Source organism: Nipponia nippon, unplaced genomic scaffold (assembly GCF_047370975.1).
Source record: "Nipponia nippon isolate SJK-2023a ecotype South Korea unplaced genomic scaffold, ASM4737097v1 scaffold_4, whole genome shotgun sequence".
Taxonomy (NCBI): Eukaryota; Metazoa; Chordata; class Aves; order Pelecaniformes; family Threskiornithidae; genus Nipponia; species Nipponia nippon.
The window spans coordinates 25,577,532-25,592,211 of NW_028262358.1; the positions used below are offsets into that span (position 1 = coordinate 25,577,532).

The 14,680-nt window shown below is 45.0% G+C and overlaps 1 protein-coding gene across 1 annotated transcript; it reads right to left on the reverse strand.

Annotated features, from left to right (window-relative positions):
* Positions 1-6,417: 6,417 nt before the first annotated feature.
* On the reverse strand, positions 6,418-14,221 carry LOC104019718 (uncharacterized). The gene is made up of 7 exons (XM_087773997.1): positions 14,121-14,221; positions 13,417-13,488; positions 13,042-13,176; positions 9,816-9,868; positions 8,746-8,829; positions 8,534-8,626; positions 6,418-6,983 (listed from the first exon to the last, which is right to left on the reverse strand). The coding sequence occupies exons 2-7, from the start codon at positions 13,484-13,486 to the stop codon at positions 6,933-6,935; spliced, it is 486 nt and encodes a 161-aa protein (XP_087630123.1). The 5' UTR covers positions 13,487-13,488; positions 14,121-14,221; the 3' UTR covers positions 6,418-6,932.
* Positions 14,222-14,680: the final 459 nt, after the last annotated feature.

The following is a 14,680-nucleotide window of genomic DNA, read 5'->3' on the forward strand; positions in this document are numbered from 1 at the left end:
CTCTGAAGCTAAGTGGTTTACAGATACAACCTTGAATTGAAGTCTTCATCAACATGCTTCCAAGCACGTCTTACCTTAATGAGTATTACCACGAAATGAGCAGATAAAAGTGACAAAACGCATGTTTTGTCTCCAGATACTTTTGAGTCACTCCTATTGATTCTGTACCTGATCCTGGGTACTAGAACACCTTAATATTAGCAGATGGCCCCAGATGGCTCAGGGCTCGCTCTGCTAAGCACTGTACATGCAAAGCATGCATGTGTTAAACAAAAGGAAGTCATTTTTTTCCCCACACAAAGTATTACTGAAGTATGAACTGCATTGCTCAGCACATCCTGGAGATCAGACAGATGAGTGGTTCCAAAAGGGGACTACATGAGTTGAGAGGGTCAGTAAACCACAGTGGTGAGGATGCAGCCCACAGCAGAGGGCTTAAGCCACTCATTGCCAGATGCTGTGGACAAGCAAAGCTCTCTGTGTCGTTGCTTAAGCTCTTCCCCAAAAACATTGCTATAGGCCTCTACCAGGAAGAGAACTATGGATGCCTAGGCCTTGACTGGATGGCCATTCTGATATTCCTGTCTTCTGCTACACCTCCCTGATAGAGGACAACGCGCTGTAGTTTTGCCCCAAAAGCATTCTGAGAAGCACTGGACTGCGTGAGTCAATGCCTTTGTGGTTGTGCCCTGCAACAGAGGCAGGGCTATTAAGCCTCCCTCAGTTCCACCCACCCGTGCAGGGCAGAGACATCGTAATGACGGCGCCTGCCTTTCCCTGGTACTGCCGTCCGTACTGCGGGCTGTCAGCACAAGGGACCTCTTGTTCCCTTTGTATGATCAGACAAGCCATGTTTCAAGCTGGCGTACATCAGAAAGCTACTGTGCTGGCCCCAAGAGTTGGGTCCCGGGCCCAGGTCTCCCAATGACTACCATGTATTTTCTGTGCAGTTGCTGCACAAAGATATTCTCAAACTAAGGGAAAATCTTTGCAGGATGATATCTTAATAAACGTGACAGAAAGGTGAGGAAAAGGTCTACAAGAAGCACAGTAAATTATGTGGCTATTTATAGCTATCTGTGTATACTGTACACTTCATACAATTATAACTTCTTAGGGTCTTGGTGACATAACCAGATTATAGCATCTCACCTCTATATTTTAGTCACAATTTTGCCTCTCAATGCCTCTCAAATTTTGCCTCTATCAAATAAATCATATCGCCCCAGTAGCAGATACTGCAGAAGTGTGCGAAAGAGCACGTGTGTTTGCTACATCAGAGTATCTACTCTCAGAATGTAATCAGTTACACCTGTTCGGTGATTGCAATGCCGTATTCTCAGAGGCCTCTGTCAGGTCACAGTCTATGTGCAGTACCTTTCCCAACCTTATTCTCTGCCGTGCCAGGCTGCCTAAAGCAATAGATTGCACCTAATTTAGCCTGAAGACTATTTAAATAACCAGATGTGGTATGAAGCAGTGACAGTGAAATACTCCTCAGGTTTGGTTTTTTTTTTTTTTTTCCTATATTCTGGCACTGGAGATCTGAAATTATTTAAGAGATGGAGAAGAGCAGGGTGCAGTTTCTGAAGAACTCAGCAGCCCCAAGTAGGGATGCTGCAAGTACACTTGGTCCTTCCAGGTCCCTACTGGCTCTCAGCAACTTGCTTCTGTTGCATTCAACTAGTTAGAAGTTAAAGGCTTCCTTCTGCCTTTGGCACACAAGCACCAGCAGCAGAGACTGTTGTCTCTCCACAGCACAGCCAAGAGCAAGAAATGAACAAAGACTGGATGAAATTCATAGGACAGCAGTAACAAGTGTTCCCCATCAACAACACATAATTAGGTCTTTGCAGGCTAATTATAGGGTTTCAGAATAAGAAAGTGCAAAGCCAATGTCCAAAGATTTAAAAAAAAAAAAAAAAATTTAAAAAAATCACATTTCTGTGACAGTCCAGCTGGACAGCAGTGCCACCTGCTGGCAGATTTCCCAGCACTGCTTAACCAGGGAACAGCCGTTTTCTAACCAGGCCTCTCCCGACAGACAGATTCCTCGCTCTCGCGCTACCTTTCTCTCACATCACTGTCACCCAGAAAACAACTCACGAATCGAGAGCAAAAGGAACACAACTGATGTCAGCTGTAGCGTTTAGCCCCTTATTGGCTGCACCAGTGGCCAGCATGCTGGTATCGGAACAGTTGTCATCTTAAACATTGTGCCTCTGTGATCAACGTGCACTTATCAGGCTGGATGTTAATGATGTTCTTCACACTGCTTGAAAAGGCTCAAAACATGCTTCCTTAGAGCCCTCAGCACCATGTTCTGCCCTTCCCTCAGAAAACACTAGATGTTTCACACTCCTCGCGAATCACAATGTAAGACCAAAATCAAACAAGGAAAAAAAAATAGCTGTTGTCAACAGCCAAATAAATCATGATGTCTACACTGAACAGTAATTTGGACGATTCATTTTGTCCAGAGATGGAACTAGAAGGCTCGGTGCTTGCCAGTAATTTTAAGCAGCAGCTCCTCAAAAGCTTATCACCCTACAGCTTCAAATATAACCAAGTAGCAGACTGGAGGATTTTCAGGTGTGCCCAGGACCTCATATCATTCAGGAAGACTCACTACCACTGAAAATCCAGCCATTGCATGGAGTGCCCAAATGAAAGTGGAGCTCCCAACCTTGAGAGCTGAGCAAGGACTTTGGAAACTTGTTTCTCAATATGCACAGTAAAGCCCAGGAGTACGTTTAACACGTACAGCAAAGCATATCAGAGCTCCATCCAGTGGCCAAGGCCCCCACCCGCACCTCACCAGGGCAGGTTCAGCAGGTGACCCCAGCGCCAGTTCCTTCAGCCTCTCTGACCTCTTGCTTTTCCCCCCGCATATAGAGCTCACTCAGCTTTCCCTGCTGTAGAGGATGACTGGGAAGCTCATATATTCCTGCAGCATGAAACATCCAAGTACATCAAAACAGCACAACTTGCCTAAGTTTAACCATACTAAATATTGAACAGATACCAAAATTGCAAGCCCTGCTCAGCACTGCAGGATGATACATCTTGGTCCAATGGAGGCAAGTACTTCCAAGACAAAATGGTATTTCTAAGTATTTTCTCATCTTGATCTCTTGTACATTTTTGCACGGGCAAAGAAGTCAAGTTCAGGCAAATCATAAAGGAAACAAGAGTAACAAAGAATTGCATTGCCCTTGAGAACTGGCTGAATCACTTAATTACTTGCATCAACCATTCTTTCATGTTTGGGCTTTTGCCTGTTTTCCCTGCATAAGAAACTTATGTAACTGTGCTCTACCCCCTTCTGATAACTTTTGGGAGTACTATCAGTTGTATCAATTGTGAAGAGATCTTTAGAAATACCTGGTTCCTTTCCTGCTTCATGACAATTACTCACTAGATCCAGGAGGTCCAAATGAGCACCCTCCACCACGGGACCGATGAAAACCACATGGCCATTTTACATTTATGCCTGCCTAACTACAGCGTACAAGCGGGAGGCAGAGCTAGTGTAGTAGCAAGGGCTTAAAGAGCAACAGGCACAAATCCCAAGGGACCAAGTCTTACCAACTCTGCTGCTTGTGGCATGACTTTTTGTAAATGGGATAGAATAGTTAGAAAGAACGGTGCCAAGGAGGATAGGCATGGTGGCAGCAGCTCAGAGAATATATCCTTCCCCTCCTGCCCATCCCAGTGACTTCTGTTTCTGGAATTTCTGTTGTTAAAAAGATTCAGTTGAGTTCTGCATGGTTCCCAGAATGGGAAATGGTGCAGGGACAGAGAAAGTGCGTGTGATAGGGAAGACACACACACACACACACACACAAAAAAGTAGGTTTCACATCTGAAAGACTTCTGTTATTCAGCATTTTAGCAAGAATCTCAACTTGTCCAGCCAGGCAAGGTTCTGCAGCCCCTTCCTTACCGCCTGACCTCTGCCCCACTCCATGACTTCTGACAGCAGCAGTCTCCCTCCATCCCTACCTCGTACCTTTTCTATTCTTCTCTTGTTTCAGCCTTCATCTTCCCCCACAATCTGCACTTTTTTGAGACCTGGTAGCAGGGCTCTCTGTCAGCCATTTGCATATCAGGTCAACATCCCACACCGCTTCACAGTTCCCTCATGCAAATTTCTCGATCTGTATTTCATCACATTCCTCTACATCTCTTACCTTACTGTTATAACCTTCACACCTGGATCAGTCTTTGGTTCAGCTGCCGCAACAGTAATCTGAAGCAATATTAAGAAGCTATGCTTTAGTGAAAAGGTCAACAAAATTAACTTCTTTCCTGAGGCGGCAAGGCACGGCCAATTATTCTGGCTGTATGGGCCTGTGCTCACTAGGGAGACTGGAATCTGTTGGCCCGCTCCAAACAGCGGCCTCAAAGATATTCAGTCCCAAGATGCACGTGATCTCGGTGCTTGTAGGGAAAGATGTGGGAGGGAAGGATGCAACATGAACTCAAACCTCTTTAGAAACCCGAGAATCTATGTGGAGATGGGTAAGGAAAGAAAAGGAGGCTTATAAAAGCAGCAACTGCTGGGAAGTTTCAGGCAGCACTTACAACTGACTGGGCAGGAGAGAATAAAACTGTATCACTGCCACAGAACTTAAGCAGCTTGGCTTTCTAAAAGAAATGATAGCTTAGAAGTAAATGCTGGCATAGAAATACTTTAAAGCGTCACCAAAGCATATCCAGCATGTCAAAACTGAACAAGAAAAATTCCTCTGTCCTGAAACTGGGGGGGGGGGGGGAAGTTGTGGGTTTTTTTTTTAAGAAAAAGTGGTCTGACTCATTTTTGTACGGAGTTGGCAACTACCAAAACCCTAAAAAAGGAACAGACCACATCATATTACTAAAGGTCCTTTGCCTTTTCCATACTAGCATGGAACGGTGAAGGAGTTGTTACGATCCTGACCGATCTCGAATAAGGCAGCAAAAAGCAGATTATTTCAATTAAGTCTGAACCCTCCAGCCAATGCCGTTCTTTACAAGTGCGGTCTCTGGGTTTCCCATTCCTATCTGCTATCTATCTTCCAAATTTCTATCTTCCAATTTTCCCCCCTAAATTTCCAGGAAATGATACTATCTTTACAGAAAATATAACCTAGGGAATGGCAAGGACATTAGTGTGTCTTCTAAGAGGGTGTTTGGGATTAACCTTTTTAAGAGAAGTCCAGAGATGAAAGCTGCTTATTTGAGCAAGATGCTTTGGCATCGCTAGCTAGAAGATACCAAAGTAGCATAAATCAAAGCATGATCCCCATGAAAAAAAAAAAAAAAAAAAAAAAAAAAGAGGAGGGTTTGTTTGTTTGCTCCCCTACTGACATTTCAGAACAGTGCTTCCAAAAAAAAGCTTCCATCGCCAGGTTAAAAGTCAAGGAAACTCCAGTTCTTACCTATGTGTTTTCATGTTTTATGTTCATAAGGATGTAAGGACTTGCTCTTCTGGATCAGGGCTTTAGTCTCTGAAGAGTTACATCTCTGCAACACGATGTTTCACAAATGTTTCACAACAGAAAAAACAACTAGGGAAAAGACAGGATTCTAGCATCTTCAGAAGGTTTCACACATCAAAACAGCCTTAAAATTATCCCTTGCGCAATGGTACAAATCTTCAAATTTACTTAAAACACCATGGCAGACAGAGACGCAGTTTTCCGTTTGTTTGCTCTTTAATGAACTCCCCGCACTCTGACCACTGTACACCTGATATTCTTGTCAAAGTCAACTACCCTTGACTCCTTTATCCAGGTATTCCTCAATTGCGGTTCCCAAGAAGCACAAGGGATTCAAGTGGAATTCCCACATCAGGGTTATGGACACAGGGGCTTGCTGGGTAATCAAAAGTCAAGGCTCTGGAAGGAAGTGAACAAGCACTGAGCAAACTACCACGTCTAACACACACGCGCACACACAAGTTATGCTGGGGTCCAGCTGCGTATCCAGACCTGTCTCATCTCGCAGTGGACTGTCAACACACTCGGAGGGTCGCTGTCACTGCCTGCCCCGGTGTCATTCCTATGGCTCTTTCTCTTTCCATTAGACTAAGATACGCGATATGTGTCTTGCCGCACTTCAGACGGAGGAAGATTTGATACACAGCTCACAGGATCAGAAAGGCAGGCCAGAACTCTAGAGTTTTTAGGTCTAGGAACTGCAACTCCAGATGCAGAGGGTAAACTATCTATTGTGAGCTGTCTTTGAACAGCTGACCCAGATAAACTAACAAAACCAGAGACCCTTCCTGCTTGTACTTTAGGATAAAAATCATTCAGCTACCATTATTGCTCTACAGTATTTTACTGTTACACTTTCTAATGAGAGAGAGCAAGAAACTGTCCAGAGAAAGATCATATCTCAAACGCTGAAAGAAAATAATATATTAGTGAATGAACTGTCAAAAAATCATTTATGTAAAAGCATGTTCTATTTACAAAGGTCAACTTGCTCTTTAGGACAAGTAAAACCACTACTGGAAAAAATATACATATAGAAACGCCTCATCTTTCAAATAGACATTTACAAATACTCTGCTTAAACTACTAGAAACATTAAGACATTTGAAATTAAGGGTGTGTTCTGCATGCAGTTAGGATAGAAATTACATTATTGGACTTCAGTGTGTCATTTCTTATTGTCAGCGACACACTCGTAGGCTCTTCTAAAACACCACAGCCTGGCTATTACCTTAGGATCTCAAAAGGAGGACATGGATCTTCATTAACAAGTTATCAGTTACTCTTCATTTTGCCATTAAAAAAGGACATCCCGATTGTCTTCTCAGCAGGAGAGTCTGGTCTTGTCAAACTTGGCGTCCTTTTCCCTGAGTTTCCCTTTAGTGTTTTGCTAGGCATGATGATCGTTGGCTTGGTATATTTACAAGTCCTTGGTCAGCACTCTTCCCATTATAAGGCAGAGTTCAGAAATTCAAGGAGTTCTGCACGGTTCCGGTCTCTCTGTAGAGCAGAAAAGCAGAGGCAGCGGTTTAACAGACCTGTACTCAGTGGACCAAGGCCGCGTAACCCTGCTTTCCGTGGGGCTTTCACATCTCGGGCTGCATAACCCTGCTTTCCGTGGGGCTGTCGCACCTCAGCACGCTGCACAACAAACGCTACCACAGTCAAACAGCTGGCTATGACTAGCTACCAGTTAGGTGTGAGCGCCTGGAGGAAGTGCAAGGCAGGGGGTACTCATCAGGAGAGATGCTGTAGGAGACAAGCTGTCACTGTCACTATTTCATGATACGTTTTTTAAGTGGCTCCCCACGGAGGCTCCACTGGGTTGTCATCACGTAGCTCACAGCCTGCTCAGGAGGGAACTCACAAGCAGAACAGAGGCAATTCTCTGGTGTCTGAGGCAACTTTCACTGTACAGACAGCAAGTCTTGTGCTTTGGGAAGTATCATTTTTTCTCTGCATAAGCAGCAGCTTGCAGTATAACAGAAAGGGAACCATGAATTTAGGTTCGTTCTTTACATAAAAGATGGGCCAAACAGCCAAAACACTTGTTTCCAGTGTTTTTAAAATGACAATTTATAAAACAATTATTGAATCTTAAAATACTGTGAAGAATGGATGTTGTTCAATTCAGCATTTTCATGACCACGGACACCAATCAATCAAAAAAGGACGAGCATAAAATATTTGACACCAAATATTGTAACAAGCAGGTTACTGGGATGAGGCTAGCAAGCATTCAGCATAATTTAACACAAACTTCAGTGCCACAGAAAGAAGATAACGTATTTTTCATCAAATTTAACTTGGAATGCTCAGGTCTGCTTTGGCAGCTATAGAATGACCTGTTACAGCTGAATCAGAATCCACCAAACTGAATACCTCAGCCAAGTAACACTTTTAACACATACTGACTAGTACCAGAAGCCCCCTTCAGATCGCTCTACGGTGTGGAAACTGCTGAAAAGAGTGAAGATATTAGAAGTGCTGAGTCCAAACAACCATAGCAATACCACAAAATGCTATTCATGGTATCTATTTCCCTGGGTATTTCAGCAAAAACATTTGACTGCTTTGAGAGAATGCATGAGCACGTAGTCCTAATACTACTGTTGTCTTTTTTTAGTTCCTCTCTAAATAATGGCTAGCCTTGCATGCATTAGAAAAACACAGTAAAGCAGAAATTACCACAACTGATCACAAGAGACTGGAAGAAGATGAGGACAATTAAAAACAGTGCAAATTAAATCCACAGAGAAAGCCACAAATCAGCTAAACATTACAGACTGGAATTCTAAGAACCTGCACAAGCATCCTTTGGTTTATCTACTCATGCCCGAGTATTCCAAGCCATACCATACTCATACCATAAAACCTGCCAAAAGAATGAATTAAAATTTCTCAGATGGCATCATAGCCACATTAAAAGCTACACTCAATTTACAACTCCTAACTGTAAGATCTACTCTTCTACAAAAGACTACTATTAGAAAAATATTAAAAGATACAGTATTTTCCCTTAGGGATATATAGACTATTTTAACTCTTACCTCTTTATCCTTCTTAGTCTTCTTTATTCTCATCTTAATTTTCTTTCCGGTTATCATGCTGTAGTTTTCATTCTTCTTTTTGTTTTTAAAGAACTAAAATGAGATCACACATTAGAAAGACAGAAGCTCTGCTTTATTTTGTGATGTTACAAATCTTAAATAAAATGACAGACAATAATCTTTTCTACTTCCTAACTGTCACACAAGCATACCTTGGAAAGCTGGACAGGTCCTGTTTTCTCTCTCTTTTTCTTCTTTTCTTTCTTTTTCTTCATTTTGTTCTCTTTTTTCCTTTTCTACAAGCATAAGACATATACTCTTATGCTTACAGACTCACAAGGACAAAAAAAGGAAATCCACAAGTAGCTCTCCACGCCTGGGCTAGTCAAGAGAGCCACTACTGCTTGCCCTTGCCACTGCTGAATAGGAACTATCTGAAGTACACAGACAGTAATGCAGCAGGGTTAGCAACCTCTGAGATCTTGAGAAATAGAAATGGGCTGATGCCCTATTCCCTCTCTTTTAATGTAACCCCAATATATAAAAATCACTGAACAGAAGGTCCTAATAAAATGAAAAACTACAACAGCAGAATCTACTGCTCTCTCACTGACTATAAATCGTTTCTTCTGACAAATTCCATGAAGTCATCAAGATTCCCCACTTCTTTTCTTCAGGAACTACTCTAAACTCTAGCTGGACCAGCAATGACTGGCAAAAGGAACCTTTAAATTATTTCTCCTTTAGTATACAGTCAAGTATATGCCAGCCTATCGGCTCACCTACTGTAACCCTAAAAGCATGATTCAGATTTCATAGAATCATAGAATGGGTTGGGATGGAAGGGACCTTTAAAGGTCATCTAGTCCATCCCCCCTGCAACTGGCAGGGACATCTACAACCAGATCAGGTTGCTCAGAGCCCCGTCCAGCCTGGCCTTGAATGTTTCCAAGGATGGGGCACCTACCACCTCTCTGGGCAACCTGTGCCAGTGTTTCACCACCCTCGTCCTGAAAATTTTTTTCCTTGTGTTTAGTCTAAATTTACCCTCCTTTAGTTTAAAACCATTAGCCCTTGTCCTGTCGCAGCAGGTCTTGCTAAAAAGACTATCCCCATCTTTCTTGTAGGCCCCCTTTAAGCATTGAAAGGCTGCAATAAGGTCTCCAAATATTTACATAGCCACAGGCAATAGCACTACATCTTACATGACACTTAAGGTTCTTGAAATATGAAGAACTATTTTCTGTTTGTTAACTACTTATTTCTCTTTGTAAAGGTTTACCTTTTTGTTGTGTTTTTCTTTTTTCTTTTTCTTTGATTTAGACTTAGGAGAATCTAAAATTAAAAAACAAAACAAAATTAAACCTTGTAGTTTAGCATTCTGAAAAAGGCATTTGGTTTTACAGATAAGGCCTAGAGAAATGTAAAACATAAGAAGAGAATGCTTTAATTCAGCTATATATATTAACACTGGTCGGAACTAAGCCTGAGAAAAGCAACACATGAACTTACTGCCACCTGCTGGTCTAACATGGAAACTGAAAATACCTGATTTACTCAGTGATTATTTCTACCAGTATATTATATTAACAGAGACAATACCTCTCTCTTTCTGCAGCTGTGCTCAACAGATTGCAAATATGTTTTATAGCCAGGGATCCTGACTCTCAAAGGAGGCAACAAAGAGTACTGTTGGGGCTGACAAACCACTGAAAATATTATCACTGTTCAAGGCAAATGAAAAAACTTTTCATACTTACTCAGCTCACCTTCCAACTTCAAGGTTTTTAGTAAATTTTGTAAAGCAGAAACTCACAAGTTCTATAAGCCAATCATAGATTTTAAAGATTACACTGTGACTGGTATGTGAGGAAGTCATTTTGAAGCTTTGACTGTGGGACTGTAAACCTAGAGAGACTGTGAAAGAGCTTACTAGTCTTCCAACAGACTGCCTTCAAGCTATCCGTTCTGCAGTTTCTTTACAATAAATTCCAAGCAAAAGATAACATTATAGGAATGCACCAGAGCAGAGCCAGACTCAAAAGTTAGAAAAGTCTAAGGTAAGGCTGCCCAAACAATCTTCTTTTGGCCTCCTAATGACAAAGGCAGCACAAGCATGTCAGAAAAAATGATGAAAATCGTAATTCTGTCACCACGTTCAGTCTCTTGGTAACAACGGACTGGATTAAGCGCCCACAGGGCATGGTACACCTGGCCAGAGGGCTTTTACAAATGTTTGCCAACATCAGGAAAGGGGTACATTCAAGAACATTGGGCTTCCTTCCAGACTCTGAAAATCAGTACACTATGGTGAACAGACACTTGCCCGGTTTTATCCCTTTGCCCACATCTCTTCCAGACGCAGTTTTTATGTCTCACCATCCTAACCACAGTTCTCGTGACCACAAACCCCAGAAGAACTTCTCTAGACTTCTGCACTCACCTGTTGACTTCCTAGGCTAAGCCAGGCCACCTTTTCCTCCTGTTCACTCTTTCTGAGTTGCCATCCCTCACCATCCGGCCTCCGCACTAGCTCCATCTGTTTCCATACTCAGCCACCCCACCTCCCTAGTTCTAGCACTGATTTGCCTGCTTGTCTCCTGCCTGAGGGGAAACCCCTTCCCAGCTCCACCTAACAAGCTGCATTCCCAGTTTCGGTATCCGGATGTCTCCTTTTCCACAGCAAAGTGCATCCTTTTTGCATTCAAGTTAGCTTCATTTTCCATATAACCGATGTTACCAGCAAGGTTGGAGAAGGTGGGTGGGGCATACAGCTCAAGAGAGCAGGATACACTTTCCCCCCCGCTCTCTTCTCGGCTTTCCCAGCCACTGCCCAGTGTCTAACACCCAGAGTTACAGCTGCACTTGCTAAATAAGAAAAGAGAAACATAGATAAATTAAATGCTGGAAGAAATCTCCATTTTGCTATCCGAAGGAATGTTAGCTCCACTCCTGCTATACCCAATACAAGACTGGGGCAACCTTCGTCATTCAAGGTCTTTAACTGCAAGTTAGGCAAGCTATTCCGCTGTTCTGCTGCTAGGATGTATTTTTACTAGATCTAATTCAAATCGCTCCTGTTACAATTTAAGGTCATTATTTCTTGCTCTGAAAGTCACAGAACGATTTTTCACTCCCTCTCCATAGTGGCAATGACCTACACCTGTGTTATCTGTCAGCTCAATTACCTCACGTCTTTTCTTGTCTAGATGGAGTAAATAGAGTTGTTTAAACATGCCCTTGTAGGACATTTTTGCTAAATCATCTGCTCTCCCCTGTGAATGGGAAAACGAAGGGAATTTTTAGCTGTAAAGTTTTAGCAAATGTCTGAGCGTGCAGACTGACAACTTGAGCCTAATTCAGAATGTTTTTTTTCCTCAGATACATGTTTCTTGACATCCCTCCAAAAGCTGAACAAGAGAGCATGCCAAGCGTGTTCACACAGTCAGTGTCTGACATGACATTTCGATTCTTTTTAGAAGTTCACATGGGATAAAATTCATTCAAGAAGAAAGACCTCCCCCCATCAAATGTACAAGTTCATAGATTTGAATATTTTCAGAATTTATTTATGTCAGATACATTGAATCAAGCCACCGAAGTAGGAGAACAAGTAATATTTCCATACAGATGTAAATCTGCTTCAAGAGAAGCAGAACTAAGTCTTTGTTAAACTGTGGAATACACAGTCACAAATAGGAGGTCCTGTACCAGATGGGGAAGTTTCACCGACCTCGATGTTAGACTTTTCATCAGGAGAACTCTAGTATGAACCATCCCAATCGTAGTAAAAACCGATAAAATACACTTCAGTGTTTAGCTTGACACGTACTATTAAAAAAATGGCAATTTGGTCACTTCACCTGCAGTAATACCAAATATTTTGATACAGAATATTGAAACAATGCAGTCCTGATATAATCAGCAATACGTTCCCCTCAATGTCACAAGTGATACCCAGAGAAACAATCTGCACTTACTCCCGGGCAGTATCTACCCCAAGTCCTCTCAGTAAGCAGCAGCTCAGTATGGAAAGTCTTAATCCTGCAACGCTTGCGTATGTGTTCCTATTGAACTTGGTCACTGCTATTAATAAACTTCACGTGAGTCCTCAAAGGTAAATGCTTGAAATGTTAAGACTAAATCAAAAACCCCAACTCTGGTCTAGATAGATGGGTGAAGTAGAAAAAGATCTGTGTTCTGAAAGTATATCAAATACGGAGTTTTAGAGATATACAGCATATTGTTACAATGTACCATTTCTTTGAACGGCAGTTTCTATTTCGAAGTTACTTAAATAAACGCCAGAACATTGCATCCTGTGTGTAAAGAGGTACCTTAACACAGCAACAGGAAAGGGTTATGAGAAAAACGCTCTGAACTTGCAGTATTGCTATTCTACACTGTCACTCTGTGGTGGTTTAGCCACATTTAAAACAAGCTTTAAACGTTTCCGGGAGTGCTATCAAAACTGGTAAACATCACGAGTACGCATGGAAGTAGCTTACCTCTGCTACTTGAAGAAGACGACCTTGATGATGAGCGTGATGAGGAGGAAGAAGTGGATGTAGTGCTAGAAGACGATGTGGATGAAATGGATGATGATCTGCTTCTACTGCGTTTTCGCTTCCTTTTTTCTTTTCCTTAGGATAATACAAGGCAACAGTGACAAGCACGCTAGTAACTATGGTCTACAAAAATGACTCTTCACAGAACTTAAACACAATGAAACTCTATTTTGAAGGGTTGGTTGTGTTTTTTTCCCCGCTTCCAGCATGGTATGGTCTATTACCGTTAGCAAGCGACAACGCTCCGTCTCAGGGTCAAACACAAAGGATAACACATGTAACACCACGGCATGGAAACGGATTAGCAATGCCTACCTTGGACTTTCAGCCCTTCTTGTGAAGTTGCACACAGTGTCCTATTTTTTTCCTCCTTCCTGTGATCCATATCTAGTGAGAGACAAAAGGACACTCAATAGCATCATCTCCCAAAGACCCTGGGAGAGCAGAACAAGAGCGGTGCAGAGGCAGAGGAGAGCAGCGAGGGCTTCCAAGGGCAGCCCCGCCACCACTCCTCTATCACGCCATGGCGAGGCGCACGTTTAGCCTCTCATCCTCTCGCATCGGGAACCGGAGGCCAACCCCCTGTTTTCGTGTCATCTCCGATGAAGGCACCCTTAGTGCAGCGGCCTTTTTTTTTGCCGCCGCAGCTACGTTCCGGGTTACCGGTGGATCCCAGGACCCCGCCCAGTGCGGCCGAGGAGGCAGCCCCGGGGGCTGGGCGCAGCCCGCAGCCGCCGGGGGAGCCCCGAGCCCGAGGGCCGGGGACTCACGTCCCGACCTGCCTTACTCGCCCACCCGCTCCCGGCCGTCCCCCAGCGCCGCCGGCAGCCCGCGGCCCGGGGAGCCCCCGCCGCCCGGGCAGGGCCGGGCCGGGCCGGGCCGGGCCGAGCCGCCGGCCGGCGCACGGGCCGGGCCGCCATTTCCCGAGGGAAGACCGGTTCCCGCCCCGCCCCGCCCCGCTCCCCGCGGCCGGGCCCGCCGCGGCGGCTCGCAGGACCCCCCGGCCCGGCCCGACCCACCCCGGCAGGGGGGCGGCCGCCGCCGCCGCTCCGGCTGCCTCCCCGCCGAACCGCCCCGGCTGGCGACCCGGAAGCGCTGGCGCGGCCCGGCGCCGCCCGCCGCCGCTTCCTGTGCGGGCAGGCGGCGGTTGGGCGGGCGGCAGCCCCCGCTCGGCCCGCGCCTCTCCTCGGGCCGGAGGGCTTCCAGGGGCCGAGGCGTCCCTGCCCTCGCCCTTCCCCGCCCTCGGGTGGGCGCCGCGGGCGCTTGGCTTGAACGGGCGTGCGGAAGGCTTTGCTGAACCTCGCCCGCCGGTGAAGCCAAAGTTAGTTATTCCACGTACCCGCTCAGAAGGCCGACGGCCCCTGCCACCGGGGCCCGTCCCCGGCGAGGCCTGTTCGTGCTTCCCAGGGCCTGCAGGGCGCCCTCCCCTCCCCGCGGGTCCCGCCGCGCGGGCCGCTGCCTTGGCCGGGAGGTGCCCCGCTGCGGAGCGGGGCGTTAGCGCCAGCGCACGGGCTTCCCGCAGCCCCCGCGGCACCGCTCCGGCTGAGCCGCGTCCGCCTGCGGCTCCGCTGCGGCTGAG

Bases quoted from the DNA above. Each gene is read 5' to 3' on its own strand.
- LOC104019718 (XM_087773997.1), bottom strand. From the start codon at position 13,486: ATGGATCACAGGAAGGAGGAAAAAAATAGGACACTGTGTGCAACTTCA. The intron at 13,177-13,416 runs GTAGGCATTGCT...TATTATCCTAAG, and splicing joins AGAAGGGCTGAAAGTCCAAG to GAAAAGAAAAAAGGAAGCGA. The intron at 6,984-8,533 runs GTAAGAGTTAAA...TCTGCTCTACAG, and splicing joins AGACTAAGAAGGATAAAGAG to AGAGACCGGAACCGTGCAGA.